The 26,701-nt window shown below is 27.3% G+C and overlaps 1 protein-coding gene across 3 annotated transcripts in view; it reads left to right on the top strand.

Moving 5' to 3' along the window:
• Positions 1–24,352, top strand: part of LOC119684101 (breast cancer anti-estrogen resistance protein 1-like) — a 51,983-nt gene extending 27,631 nt beyond the window's left edge. Inside the window, exons 1-4 of one of the 3 annotated variants that reach the window (XM_038098061.1) lie at positions 1,895–1,974; positions 2,471–2,806; positions 22,071–22,840; positions 23,016–24,352. In XM_038098061.1, the coding sequence (XP_037953989.1) occupies positions 1,966–1,974; positions 2,471–2,806; positions 22,071–22,840; positions 23,016–24,102 (2,202 nt within the window). In that variant the 5' untranslated portion in view covers positions 1,895–1,965 and the 3' untranslated portion in view covers positions 24,103–24,352. Of the gene's footprint in view, positions 1–1,894; positions 1,975–2,470; positions 2,807–18,702; positions 18,819–22,070; positions 22,841–23,015 lie in introns of those variants that run through there. The other 2 variants (XM_038098054.1, XM_038098071.1) reach the window with 2 other exon arrangements.
• Positions 24,353–26,701: the final 2,349 nt, after the last annotated feature.

The raw sequence follows: 26,701 nt of genomic DNA, 5'->3' as shown, positions 1-26,701 counted from the left end.
TTTTTAGAAAGGTTTTTATAAATCGTATGGCTTAGACTTTCATGTATCATTGACCTTTCAACCAGCCCTCGTTTTAATATTATAAATATTGCTAAATTTTTGAAGTAAAAGGTTTTATGTCTGTTTGTATTTATAGTACACATGTATAAAATATTATGACATATTACTTGTTAACTAAAGTTTAATTATATAGGCTTTTTTTAGGGCCTTCAATGAAAATTATAGCTATAATTAAAATGAACAACAAAAAAGTTAAAACCTAATTTCATTAATTTTTTATACTAATATCTTTAGTCTTATACTTTGTTATCTAATAAAAGTTTCAGAGTAATATTATTTAATGTCGAAAAATTATAAACAATTTTTAATTGAAAATATTTTAAATTAAAAAGTAACAGTAGCGTAACTGACAGTAACTGCGGCGTAAAATAACAGCACAAAAAATTATTTTTAATTAAAAAGTATACGAGTAAAAACATTTTAATAGAAGCAATTAACCCAAAAGTCAATTGCAAATATGTTCAACAATCAGCAGCAGCAGCAGCAGCAGCAACAGCAATGAAAAAGCGCTAAACGACAACAGCAAAGGCAGCAACAACAATGACACTAGCAGCAATAATAACATAAACGTGTGACGCACATGTTGCCAACATGTGTTGTGTTGTAAAAGTATTTGGAGCAATCACTGCCACCGGCAATACAAAAACACAACATTTATGAGCAACATAAAAATCTCGCAAAAACTTACAATTAAATACTTGCAATAAAATTAAACATCAGAATTTTAATAGCAATTTTAAAAATTTTCTCATTAAACATGAACACGAATGTGTTCTGATGGTTACTTTATTTGGAGTATAAAATTTCGATTTAAATAAAAATGCATCCATCATAAATGCAATATATTAATCAAATTTTTAATATAATTTTGAATTGCATTTTCAATAAAAATTGTTCTAAATTTATTAAAACAGTTTTATTTTAATTGATTCAATGAACAGAATTTAATTGCAGATGAAGAACAAATCAATTGTATTTCTGATTTCAGTTAGCAAATATTCCAAATAAATAAATGGGTTTGTTTGAATTTATATATGCATATATAAATATACTGTCAATGCTCTGTAGGCACTTGTATTCAATTATTTTCTGAGTTCTTACAAGAATACTTATCGATTGTTATCGGTGTGAACCCTTAACCAAATAAATGAGCAACTTTCTCCCGAAACCCGAAGCGATAATAGCCGTAATTTTTTTGTCAGAGTAGCAAAAAAATACTTGCACGAAAAAAACATGTGAAGTAACAAGAATATTCTTAAAATCTTCAGAGTTAAAATTTATTCGCCAAAAATTTTACGTCTTAACTTTCAGTGCAACCAAATTCAAAAATTCTTCTATTGTAAACGTTTACTGCAATTATGTTGCGAAACTCCAGTCATTCTTCAAAATCATATGTGCAGAAATAATAACAAATTGCAATATATCAAAGCAATAAGATAAAAAATGCTTACCATTGCTCCTCTATTATTCATTTTGTTGTTTTTTTATTTATTATTAATGATTTTATATTATTAATGATTTTATATTATTATTTATTTTATATTTCATATTGTGTTCAACACAACAAAAAACATATGTCAAAAAAAGCATTTAACATATTTTAAAAGTGATGCCAATTTGTTTCAACCAGACTTAATACTGTTTTCTTACAACTCTGAAAGAAAAAATTACGACTAATGTAAACGTTTGGGAACTAGAAAAGTTCAATAGTAGAAGTTCGTAATGTAAACATGGTATAGTACATTTATATATACATATATACACGTAGAATTTGTCACTCCTGATTGCAACCCTGCAATATTTGTTTCCGAAGCTACAGCTGTTGAAAAAAGGCAAAAGAACAGAACATGTTTTTTTTATTTGAGTAGTAGTAAAAATTATAGTTATAAATTTATTAAATGAAAAATGGAAGAGGTAAACGAAACTTATTGTATATAATTAATAGATGTATTTCAATCATCTTAAATAAAAAATATACTGTACACACTAACACAATAATCAATATATGAATTATAAGCTTCAAAAGAGTGATAAAATAAGTAATAAAATAAATGCTACTTAACTGCACTAAGAAACAAAATAAAATTGCACCAAAAAAAGTTTTACAAAAAAGCAAAATGCAGTAACATTTTTAAAATTAAAAACAACGATATTGAGTAGGTTTTCCGTTAATATTGAAAAAAGTGCATACAATTGTTTTTGTCAAACATAAGCTTATGATTATCTCAAAGATATTTTCTTATAAGTTCCAACAATTTAATTTTTATTAAAATTCAACATAACAAAAATTATTTTACGAAAAAAATAGTCTTAGTGATTTATTTTATACCACGTAATTACTAATATATCTTAATTTCTGTAAATTTTGTTCTTTTACGTAAAACAACTTAATTTTTTTTCCATTACATAGGGTCTCTGTCCTGGCAATCGTCTACGTATATTAAATTCATACGATTCTGGTTGCTTTTCACCATCACCAGCATCATCTCCAACGCCATCACTCGCAGCTAGCACAGTCACATTGAACAGTTCAATTTGTTCAGCAGAATATGAGAACTCGTCGATAATCAGTGGCACTGGTAGTGGTAACGGTAGTATATGTGGAAGCGCAAATGGTTCCATCAGTGCAAGTCAAACATACCTGAATCAACCGCAGCCACAAACAACACAACAACAGCAGACAACACAATTCATGCAACAGCAGCGTCAAGGCACAAGAAGGTCATGGCATGTGTCGCCAAACAAGGTACGTACGACATGGACTTGGCTTGGTCCATGAATGAAAATATTATATCTTTTTATGATTGTACTGACCGTGCAACAACATGTGACCATGAAGCATGCAGATTTGCATACACGCACAACCAACCGCTAAACTGTTAAACTGCATTGTAAGCAAATTTTAACGTTGCAAAGCAGCAACTGATTTGCATGCATTTTATGGGCATGACTCAGTTTACATAAACAACAAAACTCATATACGAGTATTTTTTTCCGTCACATTCCCGCTTACTCAATTGCACTGCAATGTGCAAAGTTAAATTTCTTAATTTTATGCTTCGTCTGCAGATTTTGCTGCAAGCTTATTTATTTAATTAGTCTTACGTTTTTCACTCTCTCAGACAAAAATGTCTGAGGGGGGCAATGGAGGGGGGTAATACAAACTACAACAGACTGCTTAATTCTATATAGACTTATTAAATCTCGTATCTTCTATCTTGTCAGTGGCACATATGTGTATCTTAGTAGTATCTTAGATGCCGCAAAGATCTGCAACATGTGACTGAGAAATTGATATTGTTGCATCGACACTGCTGCAATTTTTTACATTCACCTTCCGCAACATCCATAATCAGGCGAACATTCGAATGGGTGTCGTGCGTGTTCATGTCGCGCAAGTGAAAGGAAATTGTAGAAGTTTAATCATTTTCCGTAAACATGCAGTATTTACTGTAATTCGAATTTTAAAAAAGAAATATTATAATTTTTTCCTTGTGCTCCTTCAACTTTTTTTTGAATCATTTTAATCTTACACACAACAAATACACACATTTTGATGGTAATTTTATTTTGTAATTGTGCATTTAATGAAATTTGGCCTGTTGCAGTAAATAAAAATTTCACATTGACGTGTTTTCCCTCTTCGCGGTTTTAATACCGTTGAATATGCGCTATTTTATTATTATTTTATTATTTTTTTTTTCATTTAAGTTGCAATATTTATCAAATAAATTTGTTATTAATTTCCCCTGCCATTTCCTATTAGATATGGTTTTATGGGTTTTAGCTTTAATCTTTAAGTCTCCCATTAAAGTCTAAGATGACTAATGAAAATTGCTAACATTACGGCTAAAATACTTGAGGAAATGTGATAGGCGTTAAGCATATTAATCTTTTCGCTAGACAGGAAAATTTTATTTAATTAAATAAGAAATTTGATTGATTTATGGTGAAACTGATATAACGGCATATATAAATTTCTTTTTCATTTAGGAAATGCTTTTTACAAATCAATAGAGAAATTATATTAAAAAATGTGCTTTAAATTCTTTCAAATATGAAAGATAATTAATTTTATTTAGATTATGATTACTTGAAGAAAGTTGCAAAAAATGTTTGAACTACGTGTCTTATAATGTAATAATTAAAACTTTAAACCATATATCAGCTAGATATCCGTTTCAAGTTTATCACTGATAACACATTCGATTCTACCATGTATAGTATTGTTTTCATATATTGGCTGTGAAAATCTGTTGGAAATTCGAAATAAATTACAGAAAGACTATTAAATTTCTATTGTGTACTTACTATTAGCATTCTTTAAAAAGTTGATAATTGAAGGAATAATAAAAAGTAGGTATAATATTAAATAATATTGATATTTCAACTCAAAGTTCTACTTATAAATCCGTTGGAAATTCGAAATAAATTACAGAAAGACTATTAGATTTCTATTGTGTACTTACTCTTAGCATTCTTTGAAAAGTTGCTAATTGAAATAATAATAAAAAGTAGATATAATATTAATAATATTGATATTTTACCTCAAAGTTCTACTACTAAGTTTATAAGCAAAATTTTAGCATAATTAAATTCACTTAAATTGGTTTGAACCTTTAAAACAATAGAATTAAATAAAATAATAAAACAAATTGAAATTGAATAGTGTAATATTAAATAAATAAATACACGTAATTTAGTTTGAGCCTAGAAAAGAATAAAATTAATAAGGTGATAAAATGAAGTTAAATGGATTAGTGTAGTATAAAATGATTAAAAATGTAATAGAGCAGTATAGTATAATACAATAGTATAAAATAAAATTGAATTTGACAGGGTTCTGGACTCTTAACAAAGCGAAGCACGGAGACCATGATAGATTCTAACAAAAAACATTTGATCTTTTAAATGAAAATCGAAATGTATCTTATAAACGATTTCCTAAATTTAAAATGACTTGAAAACTTATAGGTCAGATAAAAGCCAGATAATCAGAAAAAATGTTATTAACAGTCTCATGATGTCGCGTAATTAACCTACTAAGGAACCTTACAGCTTTGTTCTGCTGAGAAGCACCATCTCTTCATAGTTGTATTGATAATTCAGTTCTTTAACTCAGTGGTTAGCAAGAATGTTGCAACAGTACTCAAATATTTTGAATAATATCAATTTTTTTGGAAATAATTAGTTATATACTTATTATGAAATATGCCAAAGGCGAACAGAATTATAGGCATAAATCGGTTTTTACGATATTATAAATAGATACAAAACTCCGCCAGAAAACTTAAAGGAAAAATTTAAGTAAAAAATTTAAGGCATCCTGCTTGATTATCCATTCAAAAAAGAAAATGGACGTGTTTTAATTCTTTAAAAAAGTTGACTCGAGCGTCAAGGCTTTTGTCATCTTCTCTTTAAAAAGAATGGTTCATAGTTCAAATTTATATAATTTGATATATTTTTTCAGTTCTTATTAAAAATAAGATAAGTAGTTATATTTAAATTTTTACATTCCGTTCTAGTGTCCTATTTCGTTATTTATTTTTGTTGTCAGTTAAGAACATATCAGAGATATAATCACATAATTACATGAACATTTTTGCTTTTACTATTCTTAATTCGATCTAGGTTGAATCTAGATTGTATATTAGAGATATAATAACAGAATTACAAGAAAATTTTCTTTTCTTGATTTAATCTAGGTTGAATAAATGTAACCAAAACTATAAATTGGAGTCCTACCGATATTACTTACATACGTCATTTTTCAAAAATATAACTAGTATATATAATCTTGTTTAGAATTGTCCTAAATCTTACTATATAACTAATAGAGATGCACATATACATTTTAAGTAAAATTATTTAAATTATCCTTAGGGTGTTATTTGATTATTTAAATATACTACTTGTAATTTAGTAAGCGATTTTCGTAATCGTAATTCTTTCAAGAAATTATATCAAATTCTATCTATCTCTCAGTATGCACACTTTAATTTTCTCAAAGAAATGTTGAAGTCTTTCATTTTAATTAAATAACAATATGAAAAGTGCGTTATGTCAGAAAATACATTATAAAAGCAAAAATTAAAAATACCAATTAAAAGTTAATTGCTAATCGATAATTGATAATATCTAGTTATTTACAATTTTAATAATAATAAATTAAAAAAGTTGACCTTGCTAATACAATTGTAATTATGAAAGTAAAAGATATATCAATGCATGATATATAATCATATAAAAAAGTTGTATAATTGGATTGTTTATAATATAGATAAAAACCAATCATGGCTTAATGTATAACACTGATTTCTTTGATTCCTATAAATATTTATTATCTCATTAATATCTTAGTTTTAAGCCTTTCAAAGGCAATTATAAATTTATAAAACTTTAATTAATTTTGCATATATAATGAACATTAAATTTTTTTTTTTTTTGTTTACTGTTTTTGTATTAATTTTAGCTGACAAAGACAAGCAATTCAAACATGTCAACAAAATTCAATCATTTTTTCCTTAATACCTTTTTGGTGCTCAAACTCTATTGGCATTAATTGTGCACTTTAACACCAATACGAAGCAACACCTTACAATTTAAGTGGCGAATAAATTGCGAACTCATTGAAAACTTGCAAAAATTCAGTGTAAAAAAACAGAAAACTAACGCAACCACTCATAAGACCCACTTGATCCGATTAATCCAAGTGCCTGACTTGATTGTCGAGTGTTTTTAGTTTTGATTTCATGATGTGAAAAGGTGTCAATTGAAATTTGATATGATTTTTTATGGCAGAGATCATCGACATGCCAAAGAAAATTTGGTACGAAAAATCGATTATGAATATTAAAGGCGTAAAAAATTAAAATTACTAAAACGATTTTACTCATTAAAATGTTGCACTTTATTGCTTCAAAACCATTTAGTGGTAAAATTTTGGTTAATTTGGTTAATTTTGATATTTTCCATTTGCATATGAATGAAACAAAAACAAAACAGATATTTAAAATAATTAAATATAACACTTACGTATGTCTTTTGTTTCGAAAAGAAGAAAATTAATTAAAATTAAAAAAACTTTCCCTTTTCCCCAATAATTTCATTGCTTTTCATTTTGAAACTCATACCACTTTTTTGTTAATATTTTTTCTTTAAATTATAGCCTAAGTAAAAGCTTTCGTTTGCATTATCTGTAACTATCAATCTCAAAATCGCGCATAAAACCAATTCATAAATTCATCTGGCATTGTACACCAATAAATGCAGCAGCATTCAGAAATAATTTTCACATAAATACTAAAAGAGCTGCAAGTAACAATTACTAACAACGCCACATAAAAACTGTTGCGGTTGCAGCTCACTTGATTCTTTTGGTTTTTTTTTTTTGTTTTTTACCTAAACTCCACTTTTTGACCGCAGGTCATTAAATTATTTCGTACAGGTCATAAAAATTACATGGATACGAGGCACAAATTATGGATACGAGTCTATGCTTTTGTAATAAAAGATTTAATAGTTTTACCATATCGCTTGGTCGTTGTTGTTGTTGCTGTTGTTGTTGTTGTTGTTGTTGCTACTATAAAGCCTTTTAATCGATTACAAAAAAATATATATTATATGTTATATATTATACTTTATGCAACCCACTCTTTAACCTAAATAAATGTAGTGATATGAACGGTGAATTAGAATTCTGTATTTTCGTTCAGCAATTTACTTAAATTGACAAAGTTTAATAAAAGATATGGACGTCATATATATTGTTATGAAAAATTTTCAAAAAAAATTTGTACTTTTTCGAAAAAAATGTGTTATTTTAAAAAAAAATGTTTAATTTTTCAATGAAAATTGTTTAATACAGTTAAACATCCATAACTCGAACTTCTGTAACTCGACTTTTCTATAACTCGAACTAAATAGATTACAATAGGATTTAGAGAGCAAATTACATACACAAAAAATTCTTTAACTCAAAGTCTTCATAAGTCGAACCTTTTCTTTGCAAAAGAAACAGGGTTTAGAGAGCAAAGTACATAGAATTACAAAAAAAAATTCTTTAAGTCGAATCTCCATGAGTCGAACATTTTCTTTGCAAAATGGTACTTTCAGTTATGAAAGTTTGTATTTCTAGATAATTTTTTTAAATTTCTTACAAAAATTTCTGTTTCATTATTTTCTAATTATTTTTAGTTTTTCTTTTAAAAATTTTTGATTTTTCAATAAAATCTTTATTTTCTGATAAAAATGTGATTATAATAATAGTTATAATTTAATTACAATTTATAAAAAATGTTTATTAGTTACTTTATGTTGTTTTTTTTAATATCATGTTATATTGTTACCATTTTCGACATTTAATAGCTTTGTTTCGCCTTCTAGACAGGGTTATTTTATATTCTGATAACCTAAACATAATATTTTTTAAAATCTAACTATAATCAACAAACAAAAGCAATCGTTTTATAGTTTATAATTAGATTCTAATTCTAATAAATATTTGTAAACATTTTACTATACTCGTATAAAATGAAATAACTTTAAATATTTTCACTACTAATAAATATTCTAACTATAACATTCAACTTCTAACTATTCTATCTATAACATTCATATGAATTCCCATATAGATAATGTTACTTACATATGTTATGCACACCAGCAGTAATTTATAACTAGCAATATTGTATCTTAATTAGGTTAATTTTCCTAAAAAAATCATCTCTACTTTTACCGCAGAACACTTACTAAAATCACGTAGTTTATCTACTCTAGTATTAGTGCATAACACTATTGTAGAATCTTAATCAAGAAAGTTTTTAGCAACTGCCTTAAATGTTAGAAGCAATAATAGAGGCAATAGCAATGGTATTATGGTTATCTACTTAACCGATGAAATTTGTTTTCGTAGAACAGATGATATTTGCTCTATTATGTTATTATGTTATGTTATTAATTGTTCTTATATAGAACATTATACTTGCATTAGCAATAATGGAAGATATACAATCCAGTTAATATGTGTTACAATAACAATAATATCTTTTTAATGCAAATTATTCAAAAACTATGTAGTTTAAATCAACAAAAGCTACTAATATCTTGAATCTAATATAATTCAAGTCAATATATTAAATTAAGAATTGTTTACTAATATGAAAATAATGAACATTATTTGTGATACATTACTTGTTCTAAAACATCTACCTGGAACACATACTTAATATTAATTGATTACGTCTAAAGTTTTTGACACAATACTCACTCTTTATAATTTTTCCTACGCTATACCCAAAATTCTTATGATAAATTCAGAAAATTATGAATAACACCAAGTCCATTGGTGTTGTCAAGTCTTAAGATCTAGTAATAAAAGTCTATTGTTCTACAACAGTGCAACTGGAAAAAGTCCACCTATATTATAGCGAATCTTAACATTGTACAGCCCAATCACAACTTTTTAATACACAGAAACAAAAAAGTAATTTTTAAATATAAGTACTTTGGACTTTAGACATTGATTATAAGGTGATAAAACTGTTTCTAGTAGTAACACATTTAACAATTATCAACTGATTTATTTTCGATACGTATTGTCATTTCAAATTAAATAGTATTTGATGTAACTAGATTGCTGTAACTAGATCTGTAGATTGCTGGAATTATTGGACAAAATTTCTCAACGTTATTACCGGTCACAACATTATGGCCAATAAAGTGTGCTCTAGTTCCATGATTAATAATTATTTTGTATCTTAAATTAATAAAACTAATGTTCAATGTTTAATCAATATGTGACACAGTGCACAACATAATCAAATTATCACAGAAAATATTTAATGAGTACAATTTTCCGTAATGATCCTTAAATTGACTTACAAAATTGTGTGAGATCCCCGCTTTGCTTATGACGTTGCTGGCCTATGTAAAAGCCAACATTCCTGCTGAGTTACTACTGATATACAACCAAAGATATTGAAACTCTTAGAGGCTGTTACAGAGTTAGTGCTAATATACAGCTCTAACTGCTTAAAAATTGGATATATCTGATAAATACATAATTTAGACGTTGCGACTAGTTCGAATGAAACGTTATCTGGAATCCAATTTTTAAGCAGTTAGAGCTGTATATTAGCAAAACCTCTATATATTTTATATATCTGATAAATAATTTAGACGTTGCGACTGGTTCGAATGAAACGTTATCTGGAATCCAATAAATGGAATATATATACATACGAGTATATCACATAAATTAGATTCTAACATTAATGGGCATTATCATGATTCAAATATGTTTCATTTCAAATTATAATTAAAACCTCTTAAAAACCCACTCTTCATTTCTAGAATTCATATGTTCATTTCTGAATTGTTCTTAAATTTATCTTAAAGCATGCTTTAGCTTACTATATATATATATATTAATTTCTTCATTAAATTAACCAATTTGCCAAGTACACACATGGAACTTATAATTTAAAAGTAGCGTACAATGCAATAAAAACCGGCAGTGATTATGTGGTAAGGATGCAAAGTAGCTAATAACACCTCCAAGCTTATGCATTAACATGACGTTCGGTTAGCAGATCGCATTGCGAATATGTGTTATTATGGATGTACTTGGAAATGTATGCCTGAGCGCGATTTATGAAATTTGCTGGCGAGCATAACACGTACTAAAAAGCACAAAATCCTAGACGCATAAAATTTAACTAAAAATACAAAATATTCACAGCAACTGCAAATGCACCAGCAACGGATTTGAACTAATGGCAATGTGAATAATGTGAATAGGTATGTATTTTCACAAATTTGAAAAGGCAAACAAGTGTGGCTAAAAGGTGTCTTTTCTGCTAATAAATAATTTAAATTTAACACGTAAACGTGTGCTGGCAACGCCTACTCGCATTTCGGCTAACTTGAAATTATTTACTGCATAATATTCATTCATTCATACAGTTTATTTTTGCATAGTACCCGATTAAAAAGTGATCCAAAAACAAAAAAAAAATACAAATATTAAATTAAATAAAAAAAATAATTTTGTTAAAAAAATAAGAAAATTTGCTTATATTTAGAGCGGAAATGCGAATTGAGCAACTTCAGCCTACGCTTGTCTATGCTCCGAAATTGAATCGAAATTCATTCATAAAAATTGAAATATTAAAAACTCACTTATGTGCGCCATATACATACGTGATATAAAATTATTAAATAAATTTATATGTTAATTAAAATAAATAAAATATAAAAAAAATTGTTATAACTACATTTAGCAGAAAAAAAAAATTAATTTACCATAAAAATGCATTTAAGAACGTACAAAGTCAAAATGTTTGATATCATGAAGTTCAGACCGAAACAAAAACTGCTGAAGTTGGCTTGGCTAGTTGGCATGATGGATTTCTGTCATGTCTGCAAATCTTAAATTTTTGTTTGTTGGTATTTATTTATTTTTTTCTTTTTACACATACATTGTTTTTACCAAAAAAGGTAGAATTTATCTTTTTTACAAAACAAGACAAAGCTGTTACGTTGTCTGTCATCCTAAAAAAGTTAACAGTGAAATGTGGTAGCAACCATTTTTATCGGAATTTTCCAGCTTGTATGCGTACTGGTTGTTGGCAGATCGACCAAAGTTCGTTTTGGTCATAAGTGAAATGCCATGTTTTGTTATACTGTTATGAGGATTTTAATAGAAATTTTATGCAAAGAAATGCGTAAGCACGATGCATTGCACTTTTGAAAACTAAAACCAAGTAAGCATGCAGTAGTGCACATTTTGTTGGTGATAAACTGCAACAAAACCGGGGGAGTGGAGATATGCTTGACCATAAAAGTTATGTACGCACTTATATGAAAACTTAATCTGATCATATAACATAACTTAACTATTATTTTCTTAAATATATTTTTATTCTTTTTAGAAAACAAGTAAACAAGTTCCAGAAGACTTGCCTTAAGCAACAATTACTCTTAAACCAATTTATAAAAAAAATATATCCAAACCCATCTATGAAACTAAATAGGTTTATGCTTCAAGCTGCTTTCTTCGGAATTCTTAGCAAAAAATATATGTATTTACCAATTATAGAAAGTTAATGTATACAGAAGAGTTATAAGTTTTTTTATAACGATACAAAACCTTTGCACACAAAATTAAATTATATACAACTTAACCAATGAAGTTTAAACTATGCTATGGAACTTAAAATTAAATTACTATATTAAGTTCTGTAACTTTGGCTCTTAAAAAAGTACATTGTTAAAAAAATATACAGCTGGTTCATAATTTCGTTCTAATATAAACACAGCAAGTGAATTTGTTAATAAAACTTTCACAGCAAATTAACAAAACTCCAGAAAAATATGCGAACGTAAAAGTCAAGTACGACTTTGGATCAGTTGGTTAAGGTGCGCTGACTTTGAGCTTCAAATTTGGCAGGGCACGAGTACGATTCCTGGTACTTGCAGTTTCAAAAAATTATTTACGAATAATTAAATACAAGAAATATTTCCAAGACCACTGATGATAGCTGTATGGTCAGCCAAAAATTCAATAAATGAAAAAATTCAATGAATTTTTGTTGTTGTAGTTCACTACTTTTGAAAAAACCTTCAAAAAAATATAGAAAAATATTATTTATACCTGCAAGTTTCTTATTTATTAATGCTTCGAAGTTAAAACTAACTACTTTAAGCAAAAAATATGTCTAAGAGCTGTATAAAAGCTATATTGCTTAAATTCTAATAAAATAAAATATTCTATTCCATAAATATAAATATATAAAATTAGTAGAATAAAATAAATATATTGCTATATAGTATAATATAGTATATAGTATAAACTATATAGTATAATAAAATAAATAAATAATAATACAATAAATAATATCTTCAATATAATAATCATTTTTATCAAAGGTATAAATTTATAGCACCTCAATTGCCAATTATTAATGCATATTAACAAAAAAAATTATCCATATATTGAATAAAAAAGACAATACCATTACCATAGAGGCGACTACATTGCGAACTAAAGTGCTCTATAAAAAATCAAATTTATACTTGTAGTAATTTTTAACGTAATGATAAAAACATTAATTCTAATTTAAAGCATAACGCATTGAAATCCTTTATATTAGATACATAAACTGATATCGGTTTAGTGTTGCACACTACAATTAACAGTCTTTACCATGGTGTTCACCATAAGCATTGCTTTAATATACCGTATGATATCTGAAGCCGCGGTGATGGTTATCTGTGGCACTTCATAGCTATAGATTTAGCCAAAGAAAGGAAAATAAGGTGACAAATGGCAACACCCAACCTATCATTGCGTTGTATGATCTAGAGGTTAAATGATAGATCCAAAAACTGTGGCAACAAATATGGAATGCAGAAACATAAGTAAGATCGACAGTGAGATCGATCCCATATGTAGCGGAATGGTCAAATAGGAAAACTGACGAAGTAAATTATTATCTAACTCAATTCCTTTCTGGTTATTGTTATTTTCAAAAACACTTTTTTCACATTTGCATCGTAATCACAATGTAATTATGTTTTATCATTTTATAATTGTAATATGATATTACCTAAAATGATCACGTATAAATTTAGGAGTAGCTCTTCTTTATCTAAGTTATTGTTGTCACACATATTTAATATTATATAATATGTATATAAGAGTTTTGTTTAAAGAATTCAAAAACGAAAACATTTATCCTAATCAACATAACAAAAACATACGTGAAAATATGTTGAAATTCTCAATCTTTCATTTATTAAAAGAAAAACCTTAAAATTCCAAACAGCACATTTTGTCTTTTTATCTGATCACTACTGGTCTTCTAAATGTAACAGACATGCCAAAACTATGAAAAGGTGAAATTCCAAAACCATTTACATTTTTACCTGCCAAGAATGGAAATTCAGAAAACCATTTATAAAAATTTTCTATATTTTCAGTGCTGCATAAATTGTATAAAAAATGCATTTCTATTATTGCAAAAAAAAAGTAATGAACTTTTTATAATCTGCCGCGCTTAAATCAAAAAACTATTTTCATTTCAATTTTTAATTATAAAATAATATTTAGATTCCGTTGGATTTTTTTATAAAGTGTGGGTGTGGAAAGTTCCTTTTAGCCTCATTGGCTTCCTTTCGACCGGAAATGATAAAACTATTGTTCAAAACGTAATAACCATTAAAACTATGGTAAACTTAAATGCCCTCAATATATTTTGAGTTTAGATTGCTAGAAATGCCACATACCCGCACCCAACATTAATTTTCACTATATTTTTAACCCAAATATGTCATAAAACTTTAGCATGAAAACGTTTTACTTTAACGTCAGAAATAGGCCACATCACTCATATAAATATGTGTGATATGTACTATGCACGGGATATACTTTAATTGTTATATATTTTATCAACTAAAAGTGAAAACAGTAACTCAGCATAATTTTTTCATTCACACAAATGCTGACGATTTTTAGCTTTACTGATAAACGTCATCAAGTTGCATTTGCCGGTCGAGCTGACTAATTTATTAAAATAAATATAGTCATAGTTTGTTATATTATTAAACATTTCCTTTTTAAATTAGTTCTTAAAATAAACCATGAATTGCTTAATATAATATTAAAATCGTTTAAAAAACTTTTTCATATACGTCTCGTACCTATGTATATGCTATAACAAATTTATATATTAAAGTATGCAAAAATGATGTAGTATTGTCACGTCATTATTAATTTTTATATAAAACAATATTTTAAAAAACTCTTACTGGTGTGAGTATTATAAAAACTCCCAGAACATTGTCTTCAGAATGTGTCCATTGCTATAACCGTCAATGACTCAATCTACAATTTAATTCTTAGTTTGTTAATTCTATATTAAATGTATCATCTAATTGGAGTTTAAACTTGAACCTCAGTAGCAAGTACAATGTGGTGTTGTCACGTCATTAATAATTTTTAATAAAACATTATTTTAAAAAAACTCTTACTGGTGTGAGTATTATAAAAACTCCCAGAATATTGTCTCCAGAATGTCTCCATTGCTATAACCGTCAGTGACTAATCTACAATTTAATTCTTAGTTTGTTAATTCTATATTAAATGTATCATCTAATTGGGGTTTGAGCTTGAACCTCAGTAACAATGATCAGAGTTGCTATATATATAAAAACTTATTTATTGTATAATATATATTTTATACTATGAGGTAGATTATTATAATACATTTATTTTGTATATTTATTAGTGTTGGTAACTAATCTGAAATTATTATGAGAAGCTAGTGATTGTATCTCCCATTTTTTGCTAAATAGCTTCATTGGTTCTTCATAAGGTTCTTTATCAACGATTAGGTTACAAATACTTTTATAACGTAGTTTTTTATTTTACATAGCTTATTTACTTAATTGACATTTTCTTGAATTTTATCTTGCTCAACATTCTCCATCTATCGTATTTATGATTTGCGTGCTGACACCAATTAGAAATATCCATCTTTGACAGATTACACACTCCATCTTCCTTGATTTCTCTTAGTTAGTATTGTTTCGAATGCTTACCTGTTGGATCTTTCATCGCTTGACTGCTCGTCGTCTTATCGAAAGCGATATTTCGCATTAAAGCTTTTTCAAAGAATTTTTATTTTGAAACTTTCTCAATTTCGGTAATAGTTGTTCTTAATAGTCTCTTACATTAAATTTCTTGTAAATAAACAAGAATCCCACCGTTTGCAATGTATAAAAACTCATCAAAATTATAATATGGTGATTCCCTTGCTTCCATATTATTTTTGAAACAAAATAAAATGATCATGATCATCATATATAATCACAAAATAATTTATTTTAAGTGCTATTTAGGTTAGGTGGTTCAATCTTCTGGGGGCCTTCTTTTTTGAGGATCTTGGCGAACTTCGAGACTTCCCTCTAAATAGCATTATAAGCTTTGTCAAAGGTTCTAGATGGTTTTAACCCTTGGGTTTTCAGCAATACCTAAATGCTAAGTACCTAATTTAGCTAACAATCCTCTAATGTTAAAGTAAATAGAACCCAACTACTAAGTTCAAACTGCTTCAATTACAATATTTCGGATATTTTTTTAACCATTCACAAAGGATCCTAAAATTTTGTGTAATGCTGAAATATATTTTTTACTTTTAAAAATATATTGCGTACTTTAATTTAAGTGATCAATTACCGTACTAATAACCCTACTTATAATAAACAGAAATAGCAAGGAAACCATATCAAATTACATCAGTAATAAAATTGAATTTTACCAAAATTTGAACCACAAAATTGGTTTTATTTGTACAAAAAATAAATTTTGACTCTTCCAAAAATCCATTAAGCAATCGCATCCTGCTGTGCAAATTGAAATTACGTCAAACAGTTTTCTTCAAAAAGGATGTTAAGAGGAGAAAAGAGGATCACTTTCAAATACATACCGTGCTAGTAATATCGGCAGATGTTAATAAAAATCAAAATGCGAGTTTTAACTGATAACAAAAGATAAAAATTACAGCATCAAATGAAAAAAATGTAAAAACATAGAAATACAGCGGAACTGTTGATAACAATAGTTTACTTGCAAACCTTTTTGTAAAATTTATTTACTTTTTTCAGCAAATGCCGACTTTATACATATTACCAATAAAGGACAAACATTCATTCCTCATTGGTAATGTCGCGCGTTATAAATAATTATATTGGCACCCAATGTCCTAATGATGTTTATTGTATTTTATTTCATCCTTCCTTTACAGATGTCGCCATTATATTGACTCTTAATTTGTTTGCTTTTCCAAAATGAGTAAAAAAGGAGTTGAAATATTGTCCTATATTTGCTTGACTCATGTTACGCATCAATGGGTACTTCACGATTGTTATTGAGTTTGAGTAGTCATAGGTATTACTAAAAGGCAGGGGAATTTGACTGTCTCAGTAAAGCTGCAATAGTACAATTCACTGTGTTTGATAATTGAAGGGTTTGCTTAATTATTATTTTAGGAGCATATACAAAAAAAAATTTGGGCTGCAAAATAGATATAAAGTTAGGGTTATCGAATTTAGGTACGTATACCACCTGAAAATATTATACAGACGTCACTTTGTACCTTCTAGTGCAATCTGAAAGTTTTTATACTAAAGTAATTTCTACTTTGTATAAGTGGGGTCTATTTTTAAAAAGCGATATTCTAGTAAGCTAGATCCTGTTTTGATATACAGTCAACATCTCATAAAACTTGTGGAAATATAGTTGACTTATTGCTTCTAAAATGTCTTTCAAAAAGTTAAGTTAAGAATAAGTTTTTTGTATGGCTTCTACATCTAACATAGAAAATGATTTTCTTTTATTATTAAATTCGTTCTTCCGAAAATTAAAAGTACAGAAGATGCCAAATCAAGTGAATACGCGAATTGCTCGACCTTACCGAAGTGTTTAATTGCCAATATATAAAATTATTTGAAAGTAAAAAGGAGTAAGCCCATAATAAGGGTTCTGAAAAAATAAATAATAGACTTTAACTATTTTTCTGAAAAATAATATATAAGAACGTAATTTTCTTAGAAAAGTTTCTACCATAAGCTAAGAGTTATTATTTTTATTGGAAAATTTTGTTCTATATTTGTCAGCAGAATGTAATTTTACATATAATCTGTATTACCCATTTTATTCATCTAGAAATTATAATCGTTAGTGTTATTATTATTTAATACTGAATTTATTTCGACATTAGTGCAATTTAAAGTTGAACTATAAATCAAAATTATCTATTTATTACAATAATAATTTTAATATAGCTTAATCTGTAATTTTAATTTCAATATATATAATTATAGTAACAAAACACAAAAAAGAACCACCTAACCACCTAAAATGTCAGTAACCCTAATCTAATTTTTTTCTTTTTTTTTTTGTTATTTAAGAGCTACTTCAAATGCTTAGAACAAAAAGGCATTTTTTAATATTAATTACTACTTCCTGAAAAACGTGACTTTATAGAAATTGTTGTATCAACACAAAAACAATTGTAATATGAAAAGGCGAAACTACCTTGGCCCTGACATGCCGTGCACTCGCACAATGAAGGCTAAAAGCAAAACATGTCCTTTCGTTTGTTTACATCTCAAGTGTTACAGATGCCATCTGGCGTGCAAAATTATATACTTCATGTGCATGCGCATAGCATTATCCTGTTGTTTGTTCTATTCCAATGGGATAAATTCTACTATTTGCTTGTTTTCTTGCCTTTCTACACACACACATATATATATATATATGTGTATAATTCTTACTCCACAAACATGGACTAAATACTTTTCCAATAGGAATGCTACTAATTTTTTATTGTACTCAAGTTCAGTAGCATTTTTGTATTCCATAAATCTGGTAGTCGGACGGTGTATTTTTACATCCCGTATTTATTGTTCATAATGCGTATATTTATTAATATATAAATAAAATTTTTGAATTAATTGGAGTTATATTTGTTATTTATGAATAAAATTTTTTAGTATATAAAAATGTTATAATTTATTGTTTTTATACAATTTAAGCAATAGTGAAAAAAAAACCAATACTGACTCCACGCCTAACTTCACTCGTAGAGCCAGAACAATGCAAATCAAAGTAAAAAATCAATAATGTTTATAATATTTTGTTGCTAGAATAGTGTAGTCTGGCAGACTGCGGAAGTGCTGCTAGAGTTAAGGTGAGTGTAGTAGGAACTTAGTAAAAAAAAAGAAAATCAAAACAGTAGAATAGTAAATATTGTTGCACATGTGTGCAGAGTATACACCCATTGAATACAAATATACAAACTTAAAGGAGTAAGTGGAAAAACTGTAATGTATTTTATTAAATTCTTATATATTTATAAAAAATAGATAAATGCTTTTTTAATTTTAGTTGAATATTTATTAAAATATTTAAAATATTCGATAAAGTTAAAAGTTGAATATTTAAAAAAATATTTATACTAAAACAACTTGATATTAATAAAGTTTGTGAGTTCATTTTATTTTTTTCAATTTTTCAATCTTCAATGAAAAACTTTTTTATCACTCTATAGTATTTAAAAACTTATTTAATTTAAAATTTTTAAATAATATATAATATCCTTTACACTTCATATGAAAAAAGACTATAATATCATGATATGTGTAATAAAATTGTAATGAGTCAACAAATGAACTACTATGGCCATGTGCGAATTCAAATAAATTGAAATAAAGTAAATTGAAATTTGCTAGGAATTATTTACACTGCATAAATATTTATTTTTGCACTTATTTATCTCACTTATCCTTCTCGAAATTTTGGTAAATACCAACACTCGCTGCCATATCGACATAATTTACTATTTCCGTCAATTTACCATTAATTTACTCGAACTCGCATACGACCGTGTATATACTATTATCACAGACAAATAATACAAGTAATATTCTATTATTTGTCTGTGCTGTTACTTTATTCATATATATGTATGTATAAACATATATAAGGTGTATAAATATATTCGGTTAAATAGCAGAGTTAATAAATACGGTTATATTCCTCAATGCATCATATATTTAACAAAAAAAAATTTTTTAATTGTATTTAATTTATATTTATTATATATTTTATTTGTTTGAAATATGTTACAATACTTGCAATTTTAACAAGAATAAACACCAATATATAATATATTTAAAAATATTGTTTCTTATTTAATTTACACTTTTTTTATGAATATTTTTATTTATATAAAAATTTGTAACATTTTCAATTCTACAAAAATAAAAGCATAACACATGAAAATAATATAATACAACATATTCAGTACTTACCGACATGTTGCAACTGTGCTCATAGCTTTTATATATATGGCAACACCGTTAAATTATAAGAATCGTCATATTTTTTTCAATTTTATATATGTTATATATATATATATATATAAGTATATACAATTACACATATTTCATACATGAAGAAAACAAAAAACAACAAATAAACGCAAGGCTTGACGATTTATTAAAATCGTTTAGGGAAGAAAGACTACAAAATATGGCGAGCACTTGAAGGCGATTTTATTAAAAAGAAATACTATATGGAATATTTTAAATGATTTCTTTCAATAATCAATTTTATAAATCATGAACTAACAATTTTAACACTAACACTATTTAACACTTTATATATATAAAGTTATATATTTTATTTTATTTATGGGTATTAGTGAACACAAATTTTTATTACACAAATTGAATAACACTTGCTTAAAATTTTTATTTCAAAAAGCCGAATACTATTAACAAAAAAAAAGAATTATATATTCAATATTAATAAATACCACTTCAAACTTTTAAAGTTTAACGGAAGTTTTTGTTGCTTATTAGTTGTAATTTCACAAATAACGGCCAAAAAATGATGATCTTTCAAATTTTGTCTGACACATATTTTTTTTATTGCATAGTTGTATTTTTGTAATAAAAATATTAACAATAATAAGTAAACTTTTGTTGCGTACTATACCTTAATACTATTAACGAGAAAGCTTTTTTAATAATTTAGCGTATCACTAATAAAATGTTATATATTATTTTTTTTAAATAAATCATTAATACAACAAATTTATTAAAAAATTGTATATATTAGTATTAACAATTCCATACGAGCATGTAATTGTTATGTATGAAATTGTTAAATATTACGCACAGGATATTTAAATGTTACTTTAACTCATAGTCATTTAAATAATAAATGATACAAGTGAAAGCGGATTTCTATAATTTTTCTAGATTCTAAATTCTAAACCAACGTTTAAGTCTGCTAAATTTTTTTATTTCAAATTGGCCAAGATAAAAGAAAAATAATGTTATATTTGTATTTACAATTGTTTTTCAACTTTAGCACAACTTTAGCACTTTTCATGGACTTTTATAATTGTATTTTTTGTAATTTTTAAACAGATATAAAAAATTTACATGATTGTGAAATGTTATTGCATTTGAAACATTTATAACTCGGTATTCGTTAACTCGATAAATCAATTATTTTTTTCAAAAACAAATTATACATAAAACTAGATAAAGTACAGAATTAACGACTTCGATCTAAATAACTTAACTATTATATTTTCTTGTATTTTAAAATATTATTATATTACCAGAAAAAGTATTAACAGAAGTTATTTTTTTTGATAATAAATTTGAAAACTTGAACAGATTTATAATTATGACATTACTTTGTAATATTCTATATATTGCTAATCTTGCTGCACAAAATAAAAATTTATTACTATAATATTAATTTATTGGGTCATGCTTCAATTACAGTATAAGAATTTAATTAAATTTGATTATTAGAAAACAAAACCCATTTTCCAACTTTTCATTACAATAGCAATGTCAGCACAAAATTTTCTTGAAAATATTTACACTTACTATCCATGTTGTAACTAACCACATACTAAATAAACCACCTGTGTTCAACACCTTCTGAAGTAATACTTTACGGTGCTACTTTCCATGAGCTACTTTACGTCCGTACATGAGGACACGTTTTTAGTGGCTTAAAGTTCTGGACTGACTTAGGCTTTTGATGGTTTTGTGTCTTCGATAAAAAAAAGACTCGTGTTCAACAAAAATTAACTTCAGATTGTTTAAATTATAAACATATATTTGATACTGCAAAATCTTCATCATAGCTATCGACTGATATAGAAGGGTAGAATACTGAATTTACATTTTGTAATAAATTAAAAAAAAAATATCCGGGAAGCTACAAAGCTTATCAAAGAATATAGAAGTTATAGCCTTACATTTATTCGTATATTCACGAGCCTTCAGGTCTTCCTTTATAGATATCTGAATTGATGATAAAATATAAACTAGAATTTTTAAAACGAAATAATTAAATTAATACAAATTAGCATTTAAAAATATATTAATTACCTTCATTATTTCCATTTTAGGTTATCACCCCACAGCGACACGGTGATGTTTACATATATAATTTCTCAGCAGCAGCGTATCCGCTACAACAGCAACAAAATCATTCACTACCTCCACAAACAAACCAACAACAGCAACAAATTTACAGTAATCAAAATATTTACCAAAATCTAATTATGTCCTCTCCAGCAACAAATGGTAGCAATGAATTTGAAACCTATGATATACCAAAGCCAGCAACACCAGTTAATTATGATTGTCCACGAAATGTTGGCCGCGCGCCGGGCTTATCACATTTACGATATGATTTGATGTCTTTAAGCCTTAAAGGACGTTGTGCCACACCCATACAAGAAGAGTCATATGATGTGCCAAGGCCATTAAATACAATATTACAACATCAGAACACATTAACACCAAGCAGCTCCAATTCATCACTTCTAACTAGCGATTCATTAAGTTTATCATTCTCTTCATCTAATCGCTCATCTTTAGCGAATATGCCAGATTATGATGTACCACGTCGTAATCCAATGCCTGTACGTGGTGTACATCAGCTAACTTTAGCACAACAACAACAACAGCTACAACTAAAACAACAACAAAATCTGAATGGAAATTGTATGACCTATGATTTTCCATTACCAACAACGCAGTTAACACCAGTACAGGAAAAACCTGTAAATAATGCAGCTACAACTTTTATTACCAAAGAGCTTCCATTGGAATTGTCATCAGCGCTGGAAACGTTAGCAAAATTTCAATCCGAAGCAACAGGAGCAATAACAAGGTAAATATGAAAGTATACTGAATTAAATTAAGAAAGGACAGTGACACAACAACAAGATACATTGTTAAGGCGGTTTTCGAGTATGTAATTTGTTGTTGTTCAGTGACCTAACTAAATGAAATCGACTATATAATAAATTTAATTTAATAATGCTCACATAAATATATATTTTTAGATTATTATCGTTTGTCTCTCCAAGTTGGCGCTTACATGAGAAGTTAGAACCTGTTATAATAGAGGTCGAATTAGCAGCTGTGCGTCTACGCACGGCTTTACATGATCTCACTGAATTTGGTGAAGGTGCTCTGGGTAATGCTACTCGTTCTGAGGATCGTAACTTAGCTCTAAAACTGCGACCACTAGTAAGAGCGCTACGAGATGCAAACAAATTAGTACACGAATCGACTGATGCTGTCGTTGCACAAGGTGGTTGGACAATTGACAACTTAGCACGCAATGATGAGAAATCAATTTCTAGACCACCGGATAGTCTCGATCAATTAATTGCATGTGCACAAACTTTAACTGAAGATGTACGCCAAACCACATCCTTCATACAAGGTAACGCTTCACTGCTTTTCAAACGCAATATTCCTCAAGCTGTCGACACCATTGATGGTAGCTGCACACCCACAACAAATACCAATAAGACAAATAGTGGGGAATGGTTGGAAGATTATGATTATGTCTCTTTTGAATCAAAGGATGCAGCGGCTAAAAAGAATTCAGAACTACGTGAAGTTATAGCACCAAATTTAAAGAAAAATTTCGATACAGTTATTAAGGCAGCCGAAGTAAATGCTATGGCGGCAGCAACAAATTCTTTGCCAAATAGCAAAAAAGACGAACTAACTGATAAAGATAAGATGTTAGTACGTTATTATGCCGTGCAGATCTCCACACATATGGGTAATTTGCGACAAGCGATTGATTCATTTCTGGAAACAGTAGAAAAAAATCAACCACCAAAATTCTTTATAGCCTATGGAAAATTTGTCGTTTTTAGTGCACATAACTTGGTGACCATTGGTGACATCGTAACGCGGAATGTCTCTAAAGTGGAGTTACGTGATAAAATACATCGTTGTACAAATGCGCTATGCGATGCACTGAAGATTTGTGTCAATAAATCGAAGAAAGCTGCTGCACATTTTCCAAGTGTTACGGCGGTACAAGAAATGGTGGATTCTGTAGTGGACATCAGTCATTTAGCAGCTGATCTAAAAACAGCAATGTTACATACAGTATCTCTGACTGTTTAAAACCAAAGTACTATTGTATGAGCCAGGTAATAATGCGAAGAGGAAAGGAAAAGAGCAAGAGGCAATAAATATGCCAAATATAGGCTAAGCGCTTAATTGTACTCGGATATAGGAAAAGATTTTATTTTAACATGGGCTTCAAAAGTCTTCCATGCAAAATTGATAAGTATTCAGAAACAAAAGATTTTGTAGTTTTTTAATTGACTGCTTGATATAAAACTTAATAAGCTGCAACGAAATATATTAAAACTGCAAACTTTTCCTTAAACTAAAAACAAAGAAAAAACCAACCTAAACTAAAACAACTCTAAAATATGAATTTTGTACTTTTTTATAATTAAATCAAGAAAAAAACTGGATCCAGGATGATAATCATCTTGTCAACACAGAATATTTTAACCGCATTAACGATTTCTCCAACCATTACGGTGCGCAGCGATCTATCAAATTAATAACAAAATTATAGTCCAAGATGAGAGAGTTACGTTTAAACCACACACACATTAGTTTTTAAGTTTAAGTTTATTTTGATTGTATATTATAATATATTTTTAAATAATTTTAAATGTGATAAATTAAGCAGATATCATTTTATGTATATATTTTTTGCAAACTTAAGTTATTAATTATTTTATTTAATGTATATATAATAAATTTGATTGTACGTACTCTACTTATACATAATACTAATTATTTATACATCAATATTACTAGTTATATTTACGATATACAAAAATTGAGTTTTGAAAGGAATCGTGTCCAGCAAAAATTTGAATAATATTACTACATAAGTTACAAATATCACCGAGTATTTGTACATAACTTTAGCAATTTTTATATGAGTGACACTTTTAATGAAAGTACTTAATAAGAAGTTGTTCACACGAAGACTTCAAAATATAATAGAATATCCCCTTCTATATTTTCACTCCATATTAACTGCTTAGAATAAACAACTTATGCGCGTCTTAGTGTTTATAATATATATACAGCAACTATTATATACATTACAATTATACATATGCAAGTAGACATAGTCAAATCTTAAAGATTATTATTAAATTATTTGATAATATTATTTTAAAACATGTATAATTTTTTATGTCGTAAGTCAAACGTTTATATTTAATCTGAAACGTGCATATAATAAACAGAAACTAAAGATTTATTAAATTAATTTTTTCATTTTTTAACACAAATAGCTTAATTACTCTGGAAAAGTCTCTTTCAGAAAGCAATGGATGAAAAACTGTATGAGAAAACTGAAACAATCAGCTATATATATATACTGTTTGTAAACACTTTTTTCCGGAAAACAATTGAAAAAAACCTTATGATAAAACGAAAACAGTCAGTTTTATATATTTTGTAAGTAAAATCATATTCACACAATCAAAGTTAATCGCACTACGCAAATCTAGATTAAATCAGCATTTATACGAAAGTTTAGCTGATTGTAAATCACTAATACGTTGGGATATAAATGCACATAATTTCCATTTTCATTTATATTATCACATATTTCAGTACTAGTTAAAAAAGACTTTAGTGTTCATTTGTGTAAAAATTTTAATTACAATACATACGCAGTCATTTAAAAAAAAAGCCAGCAGTAAAATATAAGACTTCTATTCGTTTATTTAGTTATATAGTTTACTGATTCTACATGTTTAATACTGTTTTCAAATCCATTTTATATTATATATCCTGATGAAAACACCATTAAGCAAATATTCTTATGGATTCAAAAGAGTAAAGAGTTTTACTATTATCACAATTATAATTAAATTATAATATATATATTTCAGTGAAACTTATAGTCAAAACGCAATTTTTGAGCATTTAAGGTAAAAACTCCTCTTTAATCATTCCAAAATATCTCACTCAAAATGTCTACCTACCTAAAATTATTGTTTATTGTTTAACAAACTAGAAAATAAAATGATACACGGCAAATTTTTAATATATTATCCATGAACAAGGTAACGAGTATCGGTATGTACCTATTAGTTTCTAAGGTGTTAGCTATCTTCCTATCAGTTTTTTAAGTATTAACACTTTGTTTAAGGACCTAACAGGCAACTAATTGAAATTATATTTAATTTAAATTATGACAAAATTAGTAAAGACAATAGTTTAATAATAATAGGCTTTTTCGAACATAGAAATACTTTGTTATAATTCTATGTTATTCGGTTAGCAATATGAAAAATTAAAAAATTACTTAGATTTTAATGCTTAATTCGAACAAGTAAATATATTTCGTTCTATTAGAAATTTATAGAGTATATTTCAAAATATTTCTATTACTTAAAAGATTTTTCTTTATAAATATAATATGTGTTACCATAATACGCAGCTAGTTGAAATTATATTTAACTTAAATTAAGACAAAATCAGTATAAACAAGAATAATAGTTTTCATGATTTCTTCAAACATAGAAATACTTTTGTTCTAATTCTATGTTTTTGGGCCACTTTGCGATATAAAAAATTAAAAAACTACTATGGATTTTAATGCTTAATTCGAATAAGTAAATATATAAGTAAGTATATATATTTAAGAATTTATAGAGGTTATTTTAAAATATTTATATTA

Source organism: Teleopsis dalmanni, chromosome 1 (assembly GCF_002237135.1).
Source record: "Teleopsis dalmanni isolate 2A chromosome 1, ASM223713v2, whole genome shotgun sequence".
NCBI lineage: Eukaryota > Metazoa > Arthropoda > Insecta > Diptera > Diopsidae > Teleopsis > Teleopsis dalmanni.
The sequence above is the reverse complement of the archived record's forward strand: the minus strand, read 5'-3'. Positions and strand labels throughout refer to the sequence as shown.